General features: G+C 35.1%; 1 protein-coding gene across 2 annotated transcripts in view; it reads left to right on the top strand.

The window, feature by feature from the left end:
- LOC149553581 (uncharacterized) overlaps window positions 1–27,356 on the top strand; it is a 51,729-nt gene extending 24,373 nt beyond the window's left edge. For both annotated transcript variants that reach the window (XM_089788985.1, XM_089788986.1), the window contains exons 3-9: window positions 4,387–4,569; window positions 5,122–5,318; window positions 5,478–5,628; window positions 26,069–26,176; window positions 26,289–26,324; window positions 26,450–26,695; window positions 26,818–27,356. In XM_089788985.1, coding sequence (XP_089645111.1) covers window positions 4,387–4,569; window positions 5,122–5,318; window positions 5,478–5,628; window positions 26,069–26,176; window positions 26,289–26,324; window positions 26,450–26,695; window positions 26,818–27,012 — 1,116 coding nt within the window. In that variant the 3' untranslated portion in view covers window positions 27,013–27,356. The remainder of the gene's footprint in view (window positions 1–4,386; window positions 4,570–5,121; window positions 5,319–5,477; window positions 5,629–26,068; window positions 26,177–26,288; window positions 26,325–26,449; window positions 26,696–26,817) is intronic.
- The last annotated feature ends 344 nt before the right edge of the window (window positions 27,357–27,700 follow it).

The following is a 27,700-nucleotide window of genomic DNA, read 5'->3' as shown; positions in this document are numbered from 1 at the left end:
CACATCAGAAAAGTATCTTTTTTATCAATAATTTTTTTTCAAGTACAATGCTCTCACTGATGCAACAATTTGTATCTACAGACAAAGTAATCACACATATCTATAGAATTGAGAGACACTTCACATCACAACCAAAGGTCTCTTCAATTTCCAAAAATAAGTCTCTTCATATTACCAAACACATGCCTCTTCGCATGACACATGCCTCTATATATAATATTATTTGGATTATTAGCTTAAATAACTTCTATATATAATATTATTTGGATTATTATCATAAATAACCATAACAGTCATATTTCTATTTCATAAAATTAGAGATAAAGATCTCTATTGCAGCTACAATCTTCAACAAATAAAAGGTTGAGTTCCATGCCTGGAATGTAGTATACATTGAGGATATGAAATTCCTCCCTCCATATTGAATTTGCATGTTGCCCTTTACGACAACAGTATACTTTTAAATAATTGACTCAGTGAATAGTGTGTAGTTAGTAAGCCAATCTTGATTATGAGTAAAGTGTTGAGGGCAGACAATGTGATGTAATTTGTAGGTTGCTTGGCCATTAAGGCATAAAAGGTTGGCTCCTTTTTCTCAGTGCCCTCAATGTGCTACATTGGCTTTCTGCCAAGATCCTCTTTGTTTCTTTTGTTCAGAAGCCAAACAATACCAACATTCTTTCTTCATGTGACCATAGTTGTGGCTATAATTGCACTAATTTTTCTTCTTCTTGGGGCTGCCTTCGGATTGACCTGGGCTTTTCTACTGAGGGAATTGATTATTCCTTTCTCCTGAGCAAAAGAATATGCTGTGAAGGCCTATTCTGTGGAGGATGAACTAGCACTGCCATCAAATTGCTGTCTCCATTGATCTAGCTGCAAGAATTGTGGTACAAAGGTTTGGAAACTTCAAGTTAACATTAGTTGAGGTAAATGTTGAGTGTCTCAATAAAGTGCTCATTAGACTTCGCTAGACTTGTAGGAGTGATTACTACCATGTCTTTTTCCTCCATTGTTTGACTAATCACCTCCGACTGATCACAGATGTCCTTGATTTTGTGGGATGTTTTTGCAGAGACATCCTTTCATCCATCATGATTGAAAGAACCAATGTTTTTCAGGAAAAATGCATGGCTCTTGTTAGATGTTTCATGTGATTTTCTGATATCCATATTTCTGCAGGTGTCTTACTTGAGAGAATCTCAGCTAGCTGATGTCCACTGACCAACAGTTTAACTAGTATTAGGTCCTAATTCTTTGCATAAAATTTATCTTGATTTGGCTGTGCTGTTGTAGGAAAAGAAGACTTTCCCAAGATGACCTTGTTAAGGTACCAATATTAAAAAAATGTCATCATTCGTTGCTTCCAGGTGTTGTAGTTGTGACTGTTGAACTTTTGAGTGCCATCCAACATTATGTTAGTCAAAGAAGCCATCTTTCATGCTTTTTGAAAAATGGCATAAAAAAAGGAGTCTAATTCTACAAAACCGAATGCACAAAAATAGAGGCACAACGATGACACAAATTTTGAGGCAGATAATAGAATACAATGAGAACTGAATTCTCTTTGCAAACCCTAACTGATAGGAAAACATGGATAAAATTCGAATTCCTGCCAAACCCCAAAATTAGGAAACCTTGGCTTCAGTGGGCTTAAAAAATAACATCTGAGAGCAGCATGAGCTTCTTATGTGGGCTGAAAAGCTTCTGCAAAACACAGGTTGCGGAAAGAACACATCAAACGAATGACGTGACAGAACAAAACCATTGTTGTGTAGCCTTGTGAACATAGAACAAGAAAAAGATTGGTGTTGACAGGTCTCGATAAAGGGAAACAACACAAGAAAATGTGATGGATAGGCTTTAGGCAAGCAGAAAAATCCCGTTGCATGAAACAAAAGAAAGGCCCCGTTGGTGCTCTTCATGAATGAGAATATTACGTGTGAAGATTAGATAAAGCATAATGAAGGCCTTTGTGGTTGAGAAAAATATGAAAATAAAACCCTTTTGCTTGCTTGCTTGCAAAAGAGAAGAAGATTTTAACACTGCAAAAGACTTTGAAAATTACATGGATCCTTTTTCTCAGAAATTTTAGAATGACAAATTTTTTTGAAAGATTTTCTTCCTGCTTTGGTACTATGTTACAATGGTAATTGCTTGATGTTATATAAGAGAGACTCTTCACATAATAACTGAAGGTCTCTTTAATTTCCCAAAACATAATTTTTTATTTTCAAATACAACTCTTCATATTTCCATGCCCCTATGCATGTTGAATGACACGTCATTATATTTAATCATAAGTGTCCTCTTCAGCTGAAGGTGACCAAAATGATAATAACATCCATATTTCTAGAGATAAAGTTCTCTATCGCAGCTACAATCTCCAACACTGATTGCTTGGCATTTGTCTTCTATCTTTGACTAGCTGTAGGAGTATTATTTTTTGGGGTATATCTCTTGCTAGTGTAATGCTCTTCTTTCTTCCTCTGGTTTCATTCTTTGTACTATTGCATTTTTTGTTGCTTATGTTGCTTTTGGTCCATTTCTTCCCAACAATCTCAAAGGTTAATGAAATTACATGTGAGCAAACCTTGGTAATCTCTGAAGAAGATGATATACTTTGTTATTCATTGTAAGACTACCTTGGATGATACTCTTGGGGACATCTTGCTGGAGAGCCTCCCTTTGAATGTACGAGTTCACAAATACTTCCCACAAGTACACCAAGTCATGTGTCAGATTGTTTTCTTTGTGTATTCCTCTTCTTCAGTTTTAGTTACTTCCGGTTCTTCCACAGTTCGGCCCATTACATTATCATACTGCCGGCCTGTGACTTATATTTCCCTGGAGCTATATTAGTAACGATGCCAAATGTTTACTCAAGTATGGCTATGTTCCTTAATGTATGAAGTATATGAAAATGTTATTTACAAAACATAGAGCATCAAGTATGAATACAATTTGTAGAAAGATAGAGCAGTTATTCCATTCAATTGATATGCAATGTATACATGACCAAATGAAAGCCGGACCCCAGCACACACAGAACAAGCACATATATAGCAATCCTTGGTTAAGATTACCAACTGTCGGAAACAGTCAACTGACGGACCACTTGTTGGGGACTAATAATACAATTACATAACATAGTTTACTTGTCAAATATCTGATTAACTTTTAACAATATTCTACACTCTGCTAACTAATATCTATTGATTAACATATATGGCATGTTTGGCCAACTGCAAAACACATGCAAACCTTAATCTTTTGAGAGTTCGTCCACATAGATTATTCCTATTGAGGGCGATTATAGTGTAGCTAGTAATGCATCTCTTGTTTGAGTCATATGCATCTATTGATGAGTACAAGACAATGTGAGACTTACCTCTAGATCTTTGAGAATTTGTTAGTCAAAAACAGGTGGGCCAAATCTTCATTCAAATGAAGATTTGCAAAGGATTGTAATAGGCAGACAACGGAGAGCCCATACTGAAGGGTGTATTGCTACATATTTCATATCAAATGTTTAATATCAATGGGAAATTTCACTTGGATGATTCTAGAGTCATCTCTTTACTTACCTGTCCAAGAGAATCGTAAAACCCAAATTATATATATATATATATACCAGTGACATATATTCATTAGCAGATCTTACTCTTAGTGTATTTGAGGCTTTGATAGTTAGCACATGAGGGTGCAAATCTCTTTGGGCACAGTCAATAATATGGAAAACCATTTTCATGGATATGCATAATTTTATTATGATAAATTGCTGCATTAAAGTTTAGCGCATGCTTTTTATCAGTTTCATTTAATAACATTACTGAAAATATCTCAGGCTTCCTAAGCTAAGTATAAATGATAAAAAGTCCCTCTCTTTGATCACTTCCTTGTGTATTGCCCTTCGCCCTCAGGGTATCAATATCAGGTTGTTTAGTGACTGAATTATAAATATTGACTAGTTTATCCAGTGATTGCGATTTTCATGCTCTTTAAAAGGAAATGCAGTTGCATATATGCACATTCTTTCAGATTATTTGCAATGATTTGTATGGTAAGGCCATGTTTAAAATATCTATATTGATTGGTATGATACTTGTTATTCATGCCCTTGTTCGTTTTCGGTGCTGTGATTTTTCTTTGTAGACTGTGTTTTGCAACTTAAATACAAATTGAAGTGATGCAAAATACAAATGATAGAAACTGTGTACTCTGAAACACTTTTTTATGTGAATGTGAGAATACGTTATACTTTTTTTTTAATTTATTGTTTCTTCGTAAGGGTATGACAGAATGATGCAAGAATTTACCAATTTCTCATGAGAGGATTTCCATATTAGCTGCTCGAAGATTTTGATTATGCTTGTTAGCCTGCAGGAACATGCACATAAACAAGCAAAACGTAAAGCTATGGAGATGGAAGTTGTAACATTGTCTGAAGAGGAGCAAAACGTCAAGATAAATAGGGAAGCAATATCTTGGCAAATACAGATGAAAGCTAAGGAAATTGAACAACGGCAAGCTCAAACTCGTGTGATGCAGGAACGTTTTGCTGAAGAGGTAAAAGTTGCTTCTGTTCTAGAAGTACTGGACACACATATGGCTTTGTTATATACCTTTTTACATTTTTAATATTTCTATGGAGTGTTCCGTTGATGCTTTAAGTTACCTTCTATGTTCCAGAATATCTCAGTCACAAAGAAAAGAGACTTCTTATACTCAGCAAATTAGAGTAGTCCCTTTTTAATGAGTGGTGATATCGAAACAAATTGGCAAGGAAGAAGATCCAGATCTTTCAATATTTTCATTTCCATGTTTTTGAATTGAACTTTAAGTTGGCATTTGTTATGAATCATTATAGACCTAAAATTATTCTTTGGCCAGATGATCTCAATATCTTTACTTTTGTTTTATTATATTATTTTTGAAATTTCTTTAATTTTTCCTTTAAATAGAGGAGGAATAGAGATAATTCACAATGGATTTACTTATGAATTATTTGTGAATTCGCGTGATTATTTTTCTTTTCCTACCTTTCTGCTTTTTGCAATGTAGTTCATTCTACTGTCAAAGGTTTTCATTAGGACAAGTTATATTGTATGATATTTGCAGGATAGAAGACTACATGAAATGTTTGAGGCAGGTGTGTCTAGAGTGGATGAAGAAGGTTCTTCTATAGAGAGAGAGCTCAGGGAGCGACTAGAGAGAGATGAGAAGTTGCATGAAAAGGAAAGGAGTTTTCGGATGAAGCAAATTCATATGCAGCATCAAGCATTACAAGAATTGAAAAAGGGGAATGAAAAGCTTGTGTAAGTAGAACCCTATAGGAGAGTGCCATATCAAAAGGCATCTTTCAAGGATTTCAGACAGCTCATTCTGTCTTGATGCCTTTGACTTAGTAAAGATTCCTAGACCCATCTCTATTTTTCAGATTGGTGTTTGCATTCACTTCAAATTCTTTTGTGCAGAGAAGAAAAAGTATTGGATAGGGAGACTGAAGTAATGAGTAAACGGGAAAAATTTATGGAAGCAGCACGGAAGGCTGAGACTGATTTTATTAGAGAGATGCAGAGGGTCGAGTCATCTTTGCAAGCTGAGCAACTAGAGGAGATGGCAAAAGTATTTTCCTTTGTCCTCTGTTTCCCCTTCTGCCGCTTCTTCATTTTTAGTATAAATGTGTGTTTAGGACTAAATGTTCAAAAGAAGTGCATAATTTCCTTAATCTTTGTGGGGCCTACCATAGGATATAATACCATAAATTCAAGCATATTAGGGTAGGAACACGAACTTACAGTTATTTCAAGGTTAGTGTAGTGCTGGAATGATCTCTTGAACATTAAGCACACATGATGCAATGTAAAATAGTCTCAAATTTATCAAAAAATGAAAATCATGTCAATTATATCTAATATGATTACCAGGTCACATGCAACAATCAGACATTAATGAAATATATTAAGAGATATAACCATAAAATGAACTTCCATTACGCAAATATACTAAATAATATAAGATTTCATTAGAAAAGAATACTAATTAACCTTACAATAAATTCAAGTCATGTTGAGCATTAATGGAATATATTAAAGCATCATAAAATAAAATAAATTTACATTTGGTGTTAATAAAATATTTTAAAACAATATAACAATAAAATAAATTCATATTACATAATAAATAGGTAATAATGTTTCTGCATCTAGATATAAATAATAATGGTGATATAGTAAACTGGAATCAACCAGAAACTTTTTTGTATATCCTAAAATCAAATCGAACTTGGAACAGAATACATCTCCCAAGCACCTTTACAGGAAACTGCATCAGAAACAGACAGAAATACCTGTGTAAACACTAGCCAAATCATCAATGAAAGTAAGAATTGAAATACTATAGAAACATGGCTTTAATTGTATATTATAAGATATAATGTGCCTTTTCTAGATGTATTAACAGTACAGACAGAGAGAAATATGGAGAGATCCTTTCGTGATAGTTGAAAGATGAAAATATGTTCAAGGCGGTACTGGGTATATCAGTTGGGACAATCATTCTCAATGTTTTCATATATTATTAAGAACATTTATGATTGTAAAAGTTTTTATGCTTAATCCTTTCTTTATTAAGCTTGGTCAATTGCTTTGCCAATGCTAATTAACTAGCTGGAAGATGAGACTGGCATCTTATTCAGTGGATAAAACTGGGCAGCAGTGGGGCAGCCTTGGTCAAAGCAGCAAATGGGCTGACTCGTGTTCAAAGTTTCTTTGGATCTACAAGATGCTAAAGCAATCTGTGAACCTTCTAATTGGAACACTTTCAATGTTTCTTGGGGACACGTTTTTTTAGGTTTTGATTTAAGACTTACAAAATCTATCTCCTACCTCAAGTATACTGACCTTAGTTGCAGTAGATGTACTCTGCCCCTGCATGTTGGGTCTGGATGCACACTGGTTTGGCTGTGTCATCCAGATGAGCATCTTGGCTTGTGGAAGTGTGCCGGATGTGCTGGTGCATCCAATGCGCATCCACAGGCTAAGATGTGCATCCGGTCAACGCATCTGGAGCGTGATTGGACATGTCTGGGGGCATCCACTGCCCAGTCACTCAAAGCGACAAATAAAACATTTTAAAACAGTGTTTCTTTTTTAAAATTTTAATTTGCTGCTTAACAGAATTGAAGTACATGCGCATCCGGCACGCTTCCACAAGCCAAGATGTGCATCTGGTCAACGCATCTGGAGCATGATTGGACATGTCTGGGGGCATCCACTGCCCAGTCACTCTAGTGACAAATAAAACATTTTAAAATAGTGTTTCTTTTTTAAAATTTTAATTTGCTGCTTAACAGAATTGAAGTACATATTCCTTTATTCACTAGTAAAGTATAACTGGCTGGCTTCAAAAAGGGTTGAAGATTTAGTTTATATTAGTCCCAATTTGTGTCTTCGGCTATGTAAGGATCCCCAATACAAGTAGGCAACAGTGGAGTTTTGAAATATAGCCCTGAGTGTACCAACTTGGATGCAACCGTTGAGAATCTTGCTAGTCACTCTGGATGATGACAATGATGATGACAGTACACCTGCACATGGTGCATCTACTGCGAGTGGCACTGCATTGGGTTCAAATAGTCTTGAACTTGCAGCAGCTGAAAATGCAATAGATGATGATTTTTTTGTTAATCCTTTTCAATGATTGATGGACGACATTGAACAATGAAGGTGGAAGACAATACTATTTTTGATTGGCAATTTTGTACTATCAAATTGTGATCGTCCTTGTCCAAGTAGCTTGGAATATCGGGGCAATGTTCTTAAAACCTTAATTGCTAGAGATTTCTTTCATTTAAAACCTTTACTCACATTAGTTATCTTGATCTTATGCAACAATTAGATGGCCAATAATACTTGATTTATGGATCTGATTGCATATATATAAGATAGATCCCGAATATATTGGTATATATTGTTAATGATTGTAGTTTCGATCAGATGGTTCCAATCAATGAAATTAAATGTTTGAATGGCCTATTGGCTTTAAACATTTGATATCTATCCTTCACTATTATTATCATGGAGCATTATTATTATTGATAATAAACTATTAAGTAAATATCTATATCTATATATATATACATACATATATGTGTGTATGTGTGTATGTATGTATGTATGTATGATGTATGTATATTATATATGAGATATATTATACATATATATGTATACTATCTATATAAATAAATTATTATCATTTATTATAATCATGATAATACTTTGAGCAAATATCATTTGTGATATATGTTAAAGCAATAACTAATGTGAGTTAAGATATTAACAGGAGACATGTATCTATGGGAGACATGCCTATTTATATCATACACATATTCATTGGAAGAGTATTTTGAATCAAACATAAATCAATAAGTGCTCTTACAAGTTACAGCTGAGATACATTATACCATCTCAAATGAAAAGCATAACAATATGCATCTAGAAGGCAGAAATTAAAATTAAAATCTCCTAAACTTAAATCTGATTAAACTTTAACATGGTATTAAAGCAGGTCGCTTGCTGGGAATAATTAGAGTACTTCAAAGATATGCCATGTCATGGATAAGCATGAAATACGTTTCTTGAATTTTTTTCTCATTCATGTCGGCTAATCCGGGAGAAGTTGTATGGATGAACTCAACCACTTCCAAGATCCTCTTTGAATATGCACAAAATGGGGGTTTTTGAAATAGACTACATGCATCCATTAAGAGGAATATTTTTAGATATTTTATTCGCAATGCCATTGTAGCAAACAGTGAAATGCACAAGGATCATGGACCATTTTATTGAGCTCCTTAAGATGTTCAAAGATTAGCATATGCATAAAAGGACTTGTTGAAAAGACTTTGAGAACCTTTCGAGCAGATACAACCAATTGTTTAGAGCCAAACTCCACAATCGCTGCCAGTATGTACTCTTCCTGTGTGTGCCTAAATTGGAGCTCTGGACCAATATTTGGACATCTTTTTATACATGTCTGTGAGGTAATTTTCTAAATTATATAATGGTGACTGCCCTCGTAAAAGTAGATGCCGAGGTTGGTTGTTTAACTGTTTGTCAGATTAGAAAATAAAATATGTTCTCCATGATTGCAAATGATTTCCGTGGTGAGGAACAAAATAGATTTGTTGAACCATTTACAGTTGGCAGTTTTAAGTGCTCTGGTAGATATGTGTGAAACATAATAGACATGTGTTTGTCTGAATTGCTGAAAGAAATGTACTCTCATTGAATGCCATAGTTGTGGGTTATGCATAAAATAGAGTTGTTAAAAGAATTTAGAAGTCTTCAAGCAAGTATAAGGATCATTGTGAAAGCATTCAAAGGAGTCAACATTGAATTTCGGCAAGGTAATGTTAGAGCAGAGTGTCAGTAGACTTGATTTGCTTCAATCAAGTACAGACCTTGGGCAAGCAATTTTTTTTTCAAGAATAGATTGTTCTTATACCTTTCTCCCTTTATCTTTAACCATTACATGCAAGGTGCAATGCCTGTTGTGTTTAATACAACTGTTTTGAAATGGTATGGAAGTGATTGGGTATGTTGAGAGTGAACTGACACAACATCCCTTCAATGACATTGGAAATTTATTCGATATTTACTCCACCTATTCCAATGTTTTGCATCTACAAATTAAGAATATAATAAATATAGGAATGTCAATCTATGTATTTAACTCGGCAATCAAATTTCTACAAATACGGGAGCTCGTATATCTCCCCAACTTGCAAACAACCGTGTAAGATAAACAAATGTGATATTTGGAGCATACCATCTGTACAAAGACCTAAGTATTAATCTGTTTCGTGCCATTAAAATAGAGAATGCTCGGGTGCAGGCGGTAGAAGCACTCTACTTGTCACTGTGGTGTTGGAGACTAATAAATTTTTATTTAATCAGAATATAACAGAGAAAAGTAACTATTGGATAAGTACAAAGTCGGGTACTCAAGTGAATTGAAAACTATTGAAGGGCCTGGTACAGTTTGAGAGTTCATAAAAACTCGACATGTTTTCCAAATATACCATTGGACCCTATCAACAATTAAGAAGCACTCGATAACTTTTAGACTATGAAGCCGGGTTTGCACCTTGCAGCCTGGATTCAGGTCTGGGTTCGCGTGGGTCTGGATTTGCATCCAGGTTCGCTGCGGGTCCGAACAGGGTGCTGTGGGTCTGTCCGGGTCCTTACGAACACGAATCCGGGCAAACCCAGGAGGACCTGCAGCAGTAGGGTCCAAAAAATGAAATAAAACAACTTAAGATAATGTTTTTAAAAATATTTGATTCATGTAACCCTAAAAGGAGCCTAATAAAAAACATCTCACTCATCTAATCTCTCATTTGCTCTCATTTTGGTGTGCCCATTTTGCAAGTATTAAGAGAAGGTTGTAAAGATTGTTTGTTCCAATGATGAGGATCTAGATATAGTTGCAGCCGGGGATGAAGCCATTGATCCCTCATTGTTTGATGACCCATTTGACCCTTGAAGGACATTTGATACTATGAGCATTGATAAACTATCAAACACTTGCCATTTATCATTATGTTCTAAACTTTATTATTTGATGAACTATGCTATGCTTTGAAATTTTATATTGCAATTTAGTAATTTAATGTATGATTTTCTTTACAATCATGAACATAGATTAATGAGCAGGTATTTAATGTATATCTTTGACATTTGCCATTGATCAATAATCAAGCAACATATATTCATACTATGAAATAACTAAGTTTGCGATTATGCACATTTCTCTTTTTTTTTGCACATATATTGCGTGCACACACACCCACACCTACGAACCCAAATGGGATTTTTTTGTTTTGCCCAAACTCACGAACCCGAATCCCTCCCCAAACCTGAATCGGTAACTTAGCTTTTAGAGCTTGGCATGAAGTCAAGAAAGTTGAGCTTTCCTTGTACCGTAGAACTACCACTTTCATGGTGGAATAGGCATTGAAATTGTCCGATGACAGAGATAATGAGCATGGCTCAAATCCCCAACATATGGGAAAGAAGGAAGATTAGATGCCTGTCTTGTCTGCAAAATCTATGGTGTAAAAAGGGTTCATGTTCGCAATCTAATTTAGTATTATATTCAATTGCAGAGTGAGAAGCCTGACTTAGATGAAGGGCTTGCATATTCTTTATGAGGATTGAATGCCCCCCTTGGTATCTTGAAGTTCTTGGTTATCTTAGAGAAGATACAAGTGGTGTCACCAAGGAGGAACCTTGGATTCAGAATTCGAGGAGAGGCTGGCAACATGGCTTAGTCCAGTTGTTTTGGAGCTCTACTGTGTTACTTGGAATGATCGGCAGCATCTGTTAGAGAAGATTGTGGTTGTACATCCTATTAGTAACCCTTTAAGATCTGAAGCAGAGATTGGAAACAGATTATCACTTCTTTGACTATTTACATCCTGAAATACCAGAGTATGTCTAGTCAACATGCTGCACGTTATACTGTTAAGGAGACAACTATGTTGTTAGCTTATATCCTATTCAAGATTTGCCAAGATGAGGCCTAAAAATAGACAAGTTTATTTTGGATCTGTACTCAAAATTGGATGGTTTGCAAGCCTTAATATGACTATCCACAGGCATTGTAATGAGTTGAAGCAATGATGGAATAACTGTATCAGCATGGAGGTGTTGAACTCGTACCATATGCTTTTACTTATGAGAATGATATTTCAGGATTGAGATCATACAATGGGAATATAAATTACCTTTTCAGGATGTTTCAGGATTGAGCTAATACAGAAAATAAATTACGGCTGCCAAATTGTGTTCCTTTACTCAAAATCAAGAATGCATAGCCTGAACCTGCTTTGCACTAGCAGTATGCTTACTGCTGCACCTGGTAAACTACACACATTAAATAATAGTAAGTTAGGCAGTGTGTACTAGATACAGGATTAAAATGTCTTTAGTTGCTCATGAAATTATTACAGAAAGTTTATCCAACTATACAATACTATCTTCCTTGTTGATACACAACATTTTTAAAGGACCCAACAATTGCCAAGAGGAACACAACTGTCAATCAACTGACACAACTACCTGAGGGTGACTGTTGATTTTCAGATTTTAATTTTAATCCTTCTAACAATTTTGATTTCTATCTTTATTAAATATATTGAGGCAATATAGAAAGGACCTTGCAATAGAAAGGACTTTTGCTAGATATATTAATAAAGTTGACTCAATTTATAATATTGACTTTATACATGTCAATAACTTTACTCAATATATAATTGAGTGATTATACCCTTTACATAGACTTTATGAATATTGATGACGTCACAAGGAAAAGGTGGTGAGTGACGGGCAAAACTGAAGGACAGAATAATATGTGAGATCCATGTTTTTCTCCTTTTTTAAAAATATCATCACAGATTGAATGAGGTAATATATGTATGATTAAAGGGAGTCATGACCCCGGTGGGTTTTGACTCCATATTGAGGTCACGTCCAATCGGGTTCGTGACTCCCGATGGAACAAAAACACATGATTTGCACTTACCAAAACTCGGATTAAATTAAATGAGAGTAATATAACTGCCATTGATAAACTCATGAAAGATAGATATGTATTCGGTTAAATAGAGGTATATATATATATAACACATAACAAAGGATATTATTAATATCTATAATATTAATCAAGGGTTGAATGTTATATTTATTTTTTAAGTTTTATCCGATAGAACTAATAAAACATTAACACTCCCTCCTAGTTAGGAAGGATAAATACAAGATGAGATATAACTTTCAACATTAATTTAACAAAGGAAATATCTTAGATCAGAAGATATTCATCATAGTTTATGATGATTTAACTCAATCATCGTAAGGTGGCCATCATATAAGAGACAAGTATCATGGTCTATTTTAGGAACTTAATCCACCATGCAAAATATCTTCTATTGTGATCTACTTAAACATCATAGATGTCTATCACAATAGAAGGCCATGGTCTATTTAAGGAACTTAATCCACCATGCAATATATCTTCTATTGTGATCTACTTAAACATCATCGATGTCCATCACAGTAGAAGGTCATGGTCTATTTAAGGAACTTAATCCACCATGCAAGATATAGTCTATTATAATAGAAAATTTAAGTTATTGTCAGATGTCACCTTTCAATAACTTATAATACAAGTGAATCATTTTAGAAGTCGTCACTTCCTCATGATGTACACAGGGCCCATATAAAACAAATAAGAACTCATTTGTACAATAATAAAATGTTTGAGATTGTCTTAATAATTATAACATACAAAGTTTTACCTTCAAAGGTTTAGTGATTACGAACTCCCTCTTAATCTAATATTACTTTAGAATGGAGAACACTCTGAATTCAAGTTTGGATTGCTGACTTCAGCGAGATAAGCTTGATGTTTGAGTCTATCAGGACATATTGTTGAGTGTGTCCAAAGTTGTTGCATCTGTAACATTGAACTTTGGAGTAGTCTCTTTGTTTCTTGTGAAAGGATTTACTATTAGAGTATTTCCCCTTTTTCCTTTGAAACTTAGTGGTTAGAGCTTGAACGCCTTCACTTGTGGGTCCATTATTGATTCCTCTGGATATTAGGTTACATTCTTCTTGAATGCAGTCAGCCTTTAGTCGATCAAATTTAGGGAGTTTGGAGCAGGCACATACTCCTTGTCTAAAATTTTCCTATGAAGAAGGGAGTCCATTTAATGTTACAATGGTCAACTCCTTACTATCATAGATGTGACCAATTGTTAAGAGTTGGTTTCTTAAATCCGTTGTCCTCATTAAGTATGAGGTTATGGTTTCTCCTTTATTCATTTTTATATTAGCAAGTTGGTTCTTCAGAGTAAGATGCCTACTAGTGTTGTTAATTTCACACATGTCTTCAAGTGCTTTTAGCATATCATATGCAGAGTCCAACTTGGTAATAATAGGTAGTAAATGATTTTTCACTCCATCCACTAATAATTCCATCGCTCTCGTGTTGTCCCTTTTCTCATTGATTCTTTTTGTTGTGTTTCTCAGGTTTAGGAGAACTTACTATAGTTAGTAGTTCATGCTTTCTCAAAACTAGCATCATTCGCAATTTCCAAGCTTCAAAATCAGAAGCACCTTCAAGCCTATCTTCGAGCCTCATGTTGTTCACCATTTTGAAATAATATAATGATATATTAGAAGTTTATTTATTTTGACATTAAGAAAATCTGATCTGATCTTTTCTTCAAACCTGGCTCTGATACCATGTTGATTTTCAGATTTTAATTTTAATCCTTCTAACAATTTTGATTTCTATCTTTATTAAATATATTGAGGCAACATAGAAAGGACCTTGCAATAGAAAGGACTTTGCTAGATATATTAATAAAGTTGACTCAATTTATAATATTGACTTTATACATGTCAATAACTTTACTCAATATATAATTGAGTGATTATACCCTTTACATAGACTTTATGAATACTTATGACATCACAAGGAAAAGGTGGTGAGTGACAGGCAAAACTGAAGGACAGAATAATATGTGAGATCCATGTTTTTCTCCTTTTTTTTTTAATATCATCGCAGATTGAATGAGGTAATATATGTATGATTAGAGAGAGTCACGACCCTGATGGGTTGTGACTCTGTAGTGAGGTCACGTCCAATCGGGTTTGTGACTCCCGATGGAACAAAAACACATATGATTTGTAGTTACCAAAACATGAATTAAATGAAATGAGAGTAATATAACTGCCATTGATAAACTCATGAAAGATAGATATGTATTGGGTTAAATAGAGGTATATATGTATACAACACATAACAAAGGATATTATTAATATCTATAATATTAATCAAGGGTCGAATGTTATATTTATTCTTTAAGTTTTATCCGACAGAACTATAAAACATTAGCAGTGCCACCCAACTTAATATGAACAATCGATAAATTGCCAATTAATTAATGCTATGAAACATAACAGTAGGCATTGTATGTTGGTAAGAAGAAAAAGTCATCTTGTGGACAACAAGTATACATCAAGCAATATTTAAGAAAACTCATGAAAATAATATAGACAATGACTTTTATTTTGCAAATTTAAAGCTGTATTATATTTTAAAACTCAACTGGGGATCTGGGGCAGCAGCACCAGTGGGTAGAGGGGCAGTGTCAATAGCGCACACCATTTTTATGACATTTTAAGATGCTAGGCATAATGTTAAATAAACCAAAAAACAGGGATTTCATGCCAAAATTATGATGTAGATGCTGCGGAAGCTGCGTGTGGATGAATTTATGATGGCGTAATTGCCATATCTAATGGCCTGACCACACTACAGACTTCATTTTAAGGTGTTTCTGTGCTGCTGCTAAGTAACTCATACAATATACCAGACTTCTTATCCACATGGACTGCTTGATGTGAAGTTGCCATATACCATATGAAAAACTCAGAATTGTCATCTGTACCACATACGGCAGAAGCGATTGTCGTCAGGGTACTGAAGACTTACATCATATGATACAGTTGAAAAATATTGTTGGAGTGGTGTAGGCCTTACGTTGTATAACAGAATAGATCAGTTGGTATGTGCCAAGTTGAGCTATACTCTGTACAATAGGAGTGAAGATAAGACCTGTACGTGAGGATGAGTATGTACACCAAGAGGAATCCATACGCTAGTAGGAGTCTATTTGCTAGGAGTCTGTATGCAAGCAATAGTTGTAATGACCCTGCTCAAATCAGATCCCAAAATGCTGATAAAGGTTCAACAAAACACTTTGCATACAAGGGTCATATGACTGATATAAAGTTTCAGTTTGCTTTTATGGCTCTTTCCTTCACTTAGCATCAATAAGAATGCTTGCAAGAAGACTCTAAATTGACTAAACAATGACCTAACATGAATGTGCAATTTATTTTGACAATATTCAATGCATATATGTGACTGAAACTACTTGCAATATGCAGTTACAGCAACTAATAATTTTGACAAACACTTGGGATGCAACTTATGATGGCGTTAATGCACTTATAGCCAAGTGGCATTAATACAAACACTTGGTATGCAGAATTATAACATTATTTATGCCAAAAAAAGAACCTACAGCCAATTGACATTTTGTCAAACAATTGGCATGCAAATTAATAAGCTGATCATGAATGATAAATACATATTCAATTACACTATATCAGACCAGCAAATTATGTCTCATTTATTGCACATAAAATGTTAACTACAATGTTAGTATGAAATGGTCAAGACTCTTGACTTACATCCGGAAGAATAGTGCTTAAATCTGTTACAACTTTCACCTACAACCTTACCTCCTAATATGCATCTAAATGATAAGAACAATGCATGTAATATCCAAAGGAACTTGATTGTAGATGGCTGTAATAATTTTCTCCAATGTTGCCTTTTTGTTTTGCTTTTTCCGATCTACTTTTTTCACTTGCTTTTTCGGATCTGCTTTTTCGAATTGCTTTTTCGGATCTGCTTTTTTTGATCTGCTTTTTTCAGACTGCTTTTTCGGATTTGCTTTCAAAAACTCAAACCCTCAGGTAGTCTGAGTATACAAATTAAGCTCAATTTGAAATGGCTGAATACCACTTCCAAAGTGCAACCCTTCAGATTATCTTTCACTTCCTCAGTTATGCAATCTACTGGGAGGTATCGTTCCCAAAGACTAATAAACTATCTGAAACCCTTGGCTTCACAATAGACCATGTGATTGTATTCACAATCTAATGTCAAGAGAAATGATAAAAACTGGATGATGAGAATGAAGCCCAGGATGCTTATTTATTCTTTTTCTCCACTTTCTCCAGAAACTTCTAGAACATTATTTTTATTTTATTTATTAAGTGACTTTATAAGATATTTTTCAAGTCACTTTATTAAATTAATTAAATATAAAGTTACCTTTTTAATATTTATTTATTTGATAACTTTATAAATAATTAACTTAATACCACTTATTTATTTAATTATAATAATTAATTAGTCATCTTCATAAAATATTCATTATTTTGGACAACTTAATTAATTAAATTAATTAAATCAAATTATCGCCAAAATGGGGACATTACAGTCCGCACCTCCTGAAATTGCTTGACCTCAAGCAATTCACCACCTGGATCCCACAAGAAGAACTACATAATGTCCCTGTCATCACCAAACAACTCCCGCAACATTTGCTCAATCCATCTATCATTCTGTCGTACCAACTCAATACCACCAACGCATTCCACTGGCCTAAGTGGAATGTACAACCCAACTCTGCAACAATGGTGAACATTCTCGAATGAAATTGTACTGAGTATGGAGAATCCACATATTGTACAACTCCTGCAGTCAACACAACTTTGCAGATCACCGGCCACTGTCTCATAACCATAACTCCCATGCATCGCTAATGGCGAATAGTCATCACATGACAGATAGCAAGAACTAGAACCCAAACCAAATTTGACAGCCATCAAGTCCTCAACACCTGGATCCAATGCAAACTGATGAACATACCCTGCAGTATAATGCTGATTAAAAGAATCAACCTCAGTCGACAGCTCGCCATACACAGGTGATGCAACCTACTGCAACTGATCACTAACGAAGCTGGAACTAACTACTACTTCCAAAGATATTGCCAAGGGAGTAGTGTCACTAGCAGGAAACATGCCAACTGCCGGTTCACCAACATCACACGTGGTCTCTGATACAACATCACTAATCTCCTTGCCATTCGTAGTAGAGACCACCACCAAGTCAAACATACCTCCATGCTCAGCTGCAACACCCAACTCAACTGAACTTGCCTCCAGTGTAGATGAACCAAACATGCCAATATGGGTATTGAGGATAGATATGTCCTCATCTCCACTGCCTCTATCAACCTTGACCATGGACATCCTCGGATCACCAGACATTGCGGTCTGTGACTGTACAAAATTTGATAAAGATTGAAGTCGCTCTAACTTCGTGGTCACCTTAGCCAAATGATAATGTGACTCCTCGAAAGCCAACTGTGTACTCTCAAGGAACTCAAAAGTCACCTCGAGTTGTTGAGTAAGCTCACTCACCTCATCTTCCTTGACCAATAATGCGTCATATGCTGTACTGCCCCACTCCATAAGATAATCTCTATCGGCTACCAACTGCATATAATTCAGTCTCAGAATCCGGATTGCCTCCCATAAAGAGTGGATCTCTATCAAGGAAAGATAACTGCCTCCCTGCTCATCACTTGTAGGAGAACCCCATCTATAAACTGCTAACAACTGATGAGTGGCATCGAAATGCTCGCAAGCGATAGCAATGTCTTGCTCACTAACTCTCAGCTGACTAGACACATGATTGTGCTGGCTGATCAAACTCCTATACTCTACCCCTGGTACACTGTCCAAAGGAGTAACCTCAGAATAGCTATTGTCTGTAATACTGCCATCCAAATTCTGCAGTCCAAATGTTGAACTCGTATCATCAAATAGAGTGACTGAAGCATCAACATAAACCTCCGTATCAAAGGAACCCGCTGAAGAGACTAAGTCCTCGACACTGTCCACAACATCCCCTTGGGTGTCATCTGTAATAATCAGATCCTGGGACTCTTCTATAAACTCTGTCATATCTGAGAGATCATCAACCCATTCCAACAAGAATGGTCGTCTGGATGCATTTTCAATGCCCAACATAGGTGTATAAAAACTAATTCCAGCATCAGACAAGCTGATGGCATGGATGAGAACTACACCTGGTAAACTACTAATCAAGTCCATGATGGTGCAACAGATACTATTACCAAAAAATGATAGACATCTCCGATCAAAACATTCCCAAGTACTAAGATAAGGATCCCAACAACTAATCCATGAACGGAAATCAACTGGCAACTCAAGTAAACTCCTCACCTGAGTAATTTGAACAATACCAATTGACTTCACGCACCTTTCTACTGTACCCACTACAATCTCTTAATCCGGAGTGTGAATGCTAGACATACTCATATCATCATCAACATGTGACCCGACTATAAAAGAAAACTGAGTCCCTGCCATATGCGCTAACTCCTGAACTGAACTCACCTCGAGACGAAGCTCGTCCACATGTCTCTCAGAATCCTGGAGAGCCAACTGTGTATACATCAAGGAATTCTGAGTATCCTCTAGCTCATGAGAAAATTGGTCAACCTCCTCTTCCTTCTTCAATGCATCTGAATAGATCCCCACAAGATTAAGGAGATGATCGCGATCTGAAAGTAGGTGTATGTAACTTACCTTCATTGCTTCCATGCCTTCCTTGATCTGTTGTAAGTCGTCACAAGAAGAACCTATTGTGACTCCTTTCTATCTCTCTTGCAGTTGAATCATCCAAATGTGATTCTCGATCAATCCACGCACCCTGTCATGATGAGATAAAACTGCAACAATATCCTTTTTCTTTGTCTTCAGCTGGCTTGCCAAAACGCGTGAAGAATTACTAGCCTTTATCTCATGTGAAGAAGCATCCAATTGTGCCTGATACTCATTTTCTGCAAAGTCCTGAATGCTCACTTTCTGATCAACCGTACTATCATAGAACATGACAGTATCCTCAACTATTGTAACTTCATCCAACCCAACTGTACTGGAATCACTATTTATGTCAATCACGCAGTCCAGTGTGCCTATGATATCACCTTCTAATGCAACTGGCTCAACTTGCACAACATCTGTAACCACTTCTGCCTATGAAGATGATGCAGATAAACCATTACTTGAAGATGTGCTAATGTCTCCCTGTATCGAATCAGCATGTCTGTTAAATTCCTCATACAAGTTTCTGCTTGTCATAGGAAAAGTACTTCGATCCTTAGGCCTATCAATCAGGCTCTTTAACCACGTACATGCCATAGGTGACACATTCCTCTTTTTTGTCCAAACCCACCATAAATCTTCTGCCAAAAGTTTAGAAATTTCATTCTCCTCCTCAAACAAGATTGTGAATATGATGGAGTGCATCGATGCTGATACGCTGCTGGGATGAAACTCATCCATAATATTCCAAAATGTGTTAAACATCGTGCGAATGTCACCGATACAACCTATTGCCAACATAATGTTTTCAAATCTACACCTTGCAAATACTTCAAGTAATCTTGCCCTTTTTGTGAAATAAGGGTCCAGGATGTTGTCCAACTTTTCGAAGCTTTTTACCATGGCGTGAAGTATCTCTCTCATAATCTGATCGTCATAAGAATTAAGGCTAGCTATTATCCTCATGATTTCACTAATGCAAGAGAGAGCTGCAAGTCTTATCACCTCATCATGATGTCTCAATAAGCAGGGCTTAACCAACGAACCAAATGCTGGAGATAAAGCTGTTTGCATAGCATCGGGTTTTGACTGATCAATTTTGCCTAAATAATTTTCCAACTCCAAAGTTTTTAGAAGGTCCTCTGTTCGCTGAAATGGGCAATCAAATTTCTTCTTTGCATTGTGCATTCTTTCTTCCAAATCCTTGTCTGCTGTTAATGCCATACTGATAATTGTATTCATTTTGAAATAACCCAGTCAGGTTGGCAGGAAACCGCTCTGATACCACTGTAATGACCTTGCTCAACTTTGATCCCAAAATGCTGATAAAGGTTCAAGAAAACACTTTGCATACAAGGGTCATATGACTGATATAAAATTTCAGTTTGCTTTTATGGCTCTTTCCTTCACTTAGCATCAATAAGAATGCTTGCAAGAAGACTCTAAATTGACTAAACAATGACCTAACATGAATGTGCAACTTATTTTGACAATATTCAGTGCATATATGTGACTGAAACTACTTGCAATATGGAGCTACAGCAATTAGTAATTTTGACAAACACTTGGGATGCAACTTGTGATGGCGTTAATGCACTTATAGCCAAGTGGCAATAATACAAACACTTGGTATCCAGAATTATAACATTCTTTATGCCAAAAAAAAACCTACAGCCAATTGGCAGGCAAACTAATAAGCTGATCATGAATGATAAATACCTATTCAATTACACTATATTAGACCAACAAATTATGTCTCCTTTATTGTACATAAAATGTTAACTACAATGCTAGTATGAAATGACCAAGACTCTTGGCTTACATCTGCAAGAATAATGCTTAAATTTGTTACAACTTTCACCTACAGCCTTACCTCCTAATATGCCTCTAAATGATAAGAACAATGCATGTAATATCCAAAGGAACTTGATTGTAGATGGCTGTAATAATTTTCTCCAATGCTGCTTTTTTGCTTTGCTTTTTTCGATCTACTTTTTTCACTTGCTTTTTCGGATCTGCTTTTTCGCTTTGCTTTTTTGAACTGCTTCCAAAAACTCAAACCCTCAGGTAGTCTGAGTATACAAATTAAGCTCAACTTAAAATGGCTGAATACCACTTCCAAAGTGCAACCCTTCAGAAGATCTTTCACTTCCTCAGTTATGTGATCTACTAGGAGGTATCATTCCCAAAGACCAATAGACTATCTGAAACCCTTGGCTTCACAATAGACTATGATTGTATTCACAATCTGATGTCAAGAGAAATGATAAAAACTGGATGATGAGAACGAAACCCAGGATGCCTATTTATTCTTTTTCTCCACTTTCTCCAAAAACTTCTAGAACATTATTTTTATTTTATTTATTAAGTGACTTTATAGGATATTTTTCAAGTCACTTTATTAAATTAATTAAATATAAAGTTACTTTTTTAGTATTTATTTATTTGATAATTTTATAAATAATTAACTTAATACCACTTATTTATTTAATTAAAATAATTAGTTAGTCATCCTCATAAAATATTCATTATTTTGGACAACTTAATTAATTAAATTAATTAAATCAAATTACCGCCAAAACGGGGACATTACAATAGTTCATAAGTTGGGATGAATCTGTATCCTGTATGACAAAAATGCTTGTGTGTGAATGCTTGGCCTCGTCCATATGCCATCTGGTAAGTTTTTAACCGGCTTTTGTAGCACGGTGATTGGAATGTGTTGTCATATGGACCAATTCGTACACTGCACGAGGGTTGTAGGGACTGTACAATGGCAACCTGCATGTTGTAAGGGAGTTGCAAAGGCTGTACAAGAGCACTTGAAGCCTGCATGCAAGGAACTCGTTCGCAGAATTGAACAGTTATACATGCTATATGGTGCGATTATGGTGCCACTTCCAGACTGACTGGTGCAAAGAGGTTTCTGCATAGTGAAGAGGTCAGCGGGTAAATTTCTCTGGCCCTTCTTACATGAATTGCCTTCCACTGCTTCTGTCAAAACACATATACCCTCTCTTTTGATAGTCAGTATTCATCAATAAACTTGACCAAACCTAAAGTTTGTGAAGTTTTGCAATCTCAGACTTTCTGTGACCTCTGTGAAACTTCATAAATCTTAAACTAAGCAATATCTGCATAACTTCTTTTTGCACAAGCTGAGATTCGTATTGAATCTCATGGAATTGACAATGGTGGATCTTTCATCTTTCGTCACCATAGTTGATCTTCTTCATGAGGGCTTTTGTTCTTCAGAAGGTTAAATCAAAGAAAGTTTAATTCCCATATTCTGAAGGTTTTTACCAGACAAAAGAAGAATAATCTGCACTACGCCAAGTGAATCCACCCAAATGCTCTTTTATACTTTTTTCCTGCCAATTTTTAGAAAAAAATGATCTTAAATTTTCACTTTTTAATTTAAATCCCATTTTTGTTCTGAAAAAGTCTATGTTACCCTAAGTTTTGGGGATGAGGGGACGGGGACAGCAGTGGGAACAACTATACAAAAAATAGGGAAAATTTAAAATATGTAGGGAAATTTCAAATATTCATATAACTAGCTTTTGCACCAAAAGGAGGCACAATGGTTAGCCGATAGAAAGATATACAATTGATTTTCTATTGAAAATTTAGGTAAGTAAAATTAAATTTGTATTAAGAAATAAAACAAGCAACATTTTAAAATTAAATAAATTCAAAACTTAATATAAAATTATTTTGAACAAAAGATTAAACATATAAAAGATTTATTCGACTTAGTAAATTAGGAAACAAATTTAAATAGGTTAAAAAATTTAAACTGTTTTTTCAAGTTTATATTATGAAATAATAATCTTAATTATTTTAAATTTAAATAAATGAAACAAGTCAAATATTTTTGGGCTAAATAAGGACCTGACTCCAGAAATAAAAATATCTCTACTAAAAATCTTAAATAATTCAGAAAAAAGAGCTAAAATATAATACATGTTAAATGAACAAAAATGTTGTTTATATCTATATAAAATATTTTTTAATTTTTAGTATATTAACATTTTTGAAAAGTGGCTTTTATTATAGTAAAATAAATTATTTCTGGCCAATTGTGTGTTTGTTTTTTTGTGTGAATTTATTAAATATTATCTTATATTAATTTTGAATCATAGTGACAATATTTAATTTTAGATAAGTGTAGTTAAAATAATATAATATAGCAATCATATTTAAATAATTATATTTCATTCTTTTTTATTGCCCAATCTATACTACAAATACAAACCCAAAATAGAATCTTTATTACTAATTCTAAAGTTTAAAGGATACTGCTACACTTAGATGGTGCTATTTCAGATTACAGATTTGTGGTTCAATAGACAATTTATTAGCATTGTATCATTTCATGAAAAAATTGTTAGTTCCTAACCTGCTTTATGCAGGCAAATAATAAAAATTGTATCAAATAAACATAGATGCTGTCACGTTGTTTGCCTGCAAGGCTGCAACCACTGCTTCAGCCACAACAGAGTTTCACTCTGCATTCATCCTCGACTGTACTTTTTCTTTGGTAGAAGCTGCCACATATTCAAACTTTCAAGCACAGCCATGTCTCACACAACAGGCTATAATGTGTTTATAGTGCCTCTGCACTGGAGGTCGGTAGTGAGCCTAGCATGGAATCTCATGCCTGAAATCTCATATTGTAAGCATGAAATCTCACACCTGCTCAATTTGAGTAATGAATGAATGAGTGTGATTTTAATGACATCCACGAGACCACAGCAGTCTATGGGACCAGCAGAACATGCTAAACAGATTCCATATTTCTTTCCTTTTCCAAACTTCTGATATGGACCTTAATCAAGAAGTCCACTGTTTGCTTGATCCTGTCAACCTCAAACAAAATATGCATGTTGACCGCCTTTTGTATGAAATCATAGTATATTCGGGTGTTTGTTGTAAGTTGTGTGGTCGGAGAGAAAATGTCATTCTGTTTCAATAGCTCTCGTCTTACAAGACACACATATCCTCTCCTCCGAAACCTCCTTGGGCCTCTTTGATCTGCCTGTCTTGCATCTGATGTGATGGGATCCAGTCCTCAACTGAGCCAATAACAACCTTGCCTTACTTTTAATAGCAACCCCAAGGTACGCTTTCTTGCTGTGATCCCCTGTTGGGTTGAATTCTTTAATGTGATAAGCCTTTTTTCTGCCAATGCTATTATTCCACATGGCACTTTGAAACTTTCCCTAACAAACTTTTTTATGCCTGCATTATCATAAAGATTGTGACTAAATAAAAAACTCCAGATGTCTGTTGTCCATCCGCGCTGACCAGGGTTTGGGAGTGAGAAGAATATTTTTTTCTCAGCAGAAAGGGAAGAATTAGGGGTTATGTTACAGATTCCAGAGACTTTTATTAATTAAATGCAATATAAAATTCATAAGTTTGTTTTTCTTTATTATGAAATCAATGGACAGAATTTGATAAAAGCTGGTCCGCGATCTATTTTTCCCAACTTCAGTCACTGTTGTTTTATACAGTCACTGCTGACTTTAAACTCTACTGTGATTTCTTTCAATGTTTCAAAAGAAAATAAATGCGTCCACCACCTTGGAGTTAAAGCCAGTCTTTTGCCAGAAATATTCATCTCCGCCAGTAAATCCTCAACTTTTCTCTGCGCTTCTGGCCGGTTTTTTTTGCGAGTAAGACATCACATTTTCTGATCAAAGTCTGCAGTATAATAGCCTACCGGCTTAAAATATGAATAAATCATGCTTATATAAATTATAAAACCTCAAAATATAATGTTTATGTTAAATAATTTAACTTTAGAGTTCACATGAGAGTGGAAATCAACCAAATTATCAAAACTGAAACATTGATTTTATGGAACAACCAAAAGAAAGGTTTCCAGAAGTTTTTGAGTTTTCGGGAAATGGGGATGGATCAAATTTTGGCGAAAATACGTCCTTGAGTAACACAGGAAAAAGTTGTTTTTCCCTGTTTTATGCATCCGTGATTCAAAACTATTTGCCTTGATTCTGACAATCTATGATACTAGAGTGCAAGTAAAATATTTTAATTAAATTTAAGCAACCTTTGTAAAATAATCTGAAAAAGTCATTGATATACCCATTTTGTGGAAATTGCCGAAATGCATTGGAATCAAGACCCGTCTGCATTGGGGTGATTCCGACAACAAATAATGATAATGGAGGCAATCGAGCAACTTACTCTAAATAGATGACATATCCAAGATTCTTGGAGATCACACAAGAAGACAAAAATCACCCTGCAAAGTGGCAGATGAATCCGTCAAACTATCTGAGCTCACCAGAAACATCAAATAACCCATAGGCAAGACAAACGCCCACAGAGTGGGTTAGAAATTTAGAATCAACTGCATTGCAAGAGAACCCTACGATGGGAACATAACATAGTACCTGCTTGATCAGGCAAGTCAACTTTATTTAAATACTATTCAGATTTTCAGATTGAGCAGATGAAAATATTACCATAGCATTGTCATGATTTCATTTAACTTCTAAGAATTGAGTTCCATTTATGGTGAGTAATGTAGATGCGTAATGATTTTTATAAGTTCCTGGACATTTTCATTCAATTCATATTTAAACTTAAGCGCAGAGGATCATGCTGCCCATCTTATTTGCACTCCTATTGAATACAGTAGCATTGTCAGGTAAGCTAATTGTTAATTGGTATTTGGCTTTTTCTTGAAGCTTGCTGAAGAAAGTGAACGCGAAAGAGAGGACTTCTACAAAGAATGGCAGAAAGAAAATGAAACTATGAGAAAAGAATTTGAAAATCTCCGGACAAACAAAGAACAGGTATGGAAGGAGAAAGACAAAGTAAGAAACATTAGTTTGATATACAAACTCTAGAATCTTTTGTTTTTTGTGAATTTACTGATTCTTCTTGTGTTGTGCGCATGATTTCAAGGAAACTGAGGAACAGATACATAAGGAGAATGAGGAGGTTAGCAGAATAATTTTCTTATGCAAATTTGTACTGCTAAGCATATTTGCTGATCTATTGTACACTGTGGACATACATATTTGTTTGTTTGGGGATTATTTCATTTTTATGGGATCCGTGTGCAGGCTCCAGAGTGTGCGATTTGCTGGGAGTATCTAACAGCAGATAAAAGGGCTTTATTAGCTCCTTGTGGTCATACACAATTGTGTGTTGGATGTGCACAGGCAGTCTTCAAAACTACAAAAGAGTGCCCCCTTTGCAGGCAAAAGATTACAACGAAGCCCATGCAATGTCCGATGTCACTGCTTGGTGCATCAGTCAAGGTTGATTTCAAGAAAAATGAGGAAAAAATTTGTAAGGAGAATGAGAAGGTTAGCAGAATAATTTACATATGCAAATTGAACTGCTAAGTTAATTTGCCGATCTATTTTATGTTGTAGAGAAACATTTTTGTTTGTTTGTGATTATTACATTTTATTGGATGTATTTGCAGGCAGCAGAGTGTGCAGTTTGCTGGGAGTGTCTCACATCAGAAAACAGAGCTTTATTAACCCCTTGTGGTCATACGCAAGTGTGTGTTGAATGTGCACACGAAATCTACAAAACTCCAAAAAAAGAATGCCCCCTTTGCAGGCGAAAGATTGCGAAGAAGCCTACGCTATGCCCAAAGTCACTGCTTGGTGCCTGATAAATCTTAACATGTTTCCAGCAATTCTTGATTGTTCTCTATTATGAGGAAAAGAAATGCGCTGGTCTATTATCATAGTTATAACAGAACATATGATTTGTAGATATATATTAGTAAACTTTTGCTGTTTCAGGTCGGAATATAATATTTATCAGAACAATTTTTTTCATAATTTTACTTGTATCTTAGAAGTTTAGAACCAACATTAGTAGTCGTTCATTTTTGAAGGGATCGAACTCATCCCTACTGCATGGCTCTGAAATCATTGACTGATCTTCTAACAGCTATAACATTATCCAATTGGTTTTCAAAGAAGTTAGCTCGTAAGGAGCATTTCATTGTCACCTTTTAGAGATGCTCATATAGCCAAATGATTAATTTACTGATCTGAAATCAAGGCCAATCTGACTAACACTAGACAGATGACAACAACTAAACTTTCAAGGTTTTCTATTATCATAGTTTTGGGTAGCCATTATGTTGTTCAGTACCATGTACTATATTTATCTATGAGTTTGACTACTTTCTAATTGAAACTATGTAAATTACAAAGTGGGCACAGACCAGTCTTGCAGTTCACTTTTGACATCAATATTTGAGCATAATAGTTTGTCGTTTCCATCAATATTATAATCAATATTTCTTGTGTATAGAGTATTGGTTTGAGAAATTTTTATGTACAATAATT

The sequence above is a fragment of the Cupressus sempervirens genome, chromosome 6, assembly GCF_028749045.1.
Source record: "Cupressus sempervirens isolate cs-2001-9-10 chromosome 6, ASM2874904v1, whole genome shotgun sequence".
Taxonomy (NCBI): Eukaryota; Viridiplantae; Streptophyta; class Pinopsida; order Cupressales; family Cupressaceae; genus Cupressus; species Cupressus sempervirens.
This window is presented reverse-complemented; position numbering and strand designations above follow the sequence as displayed.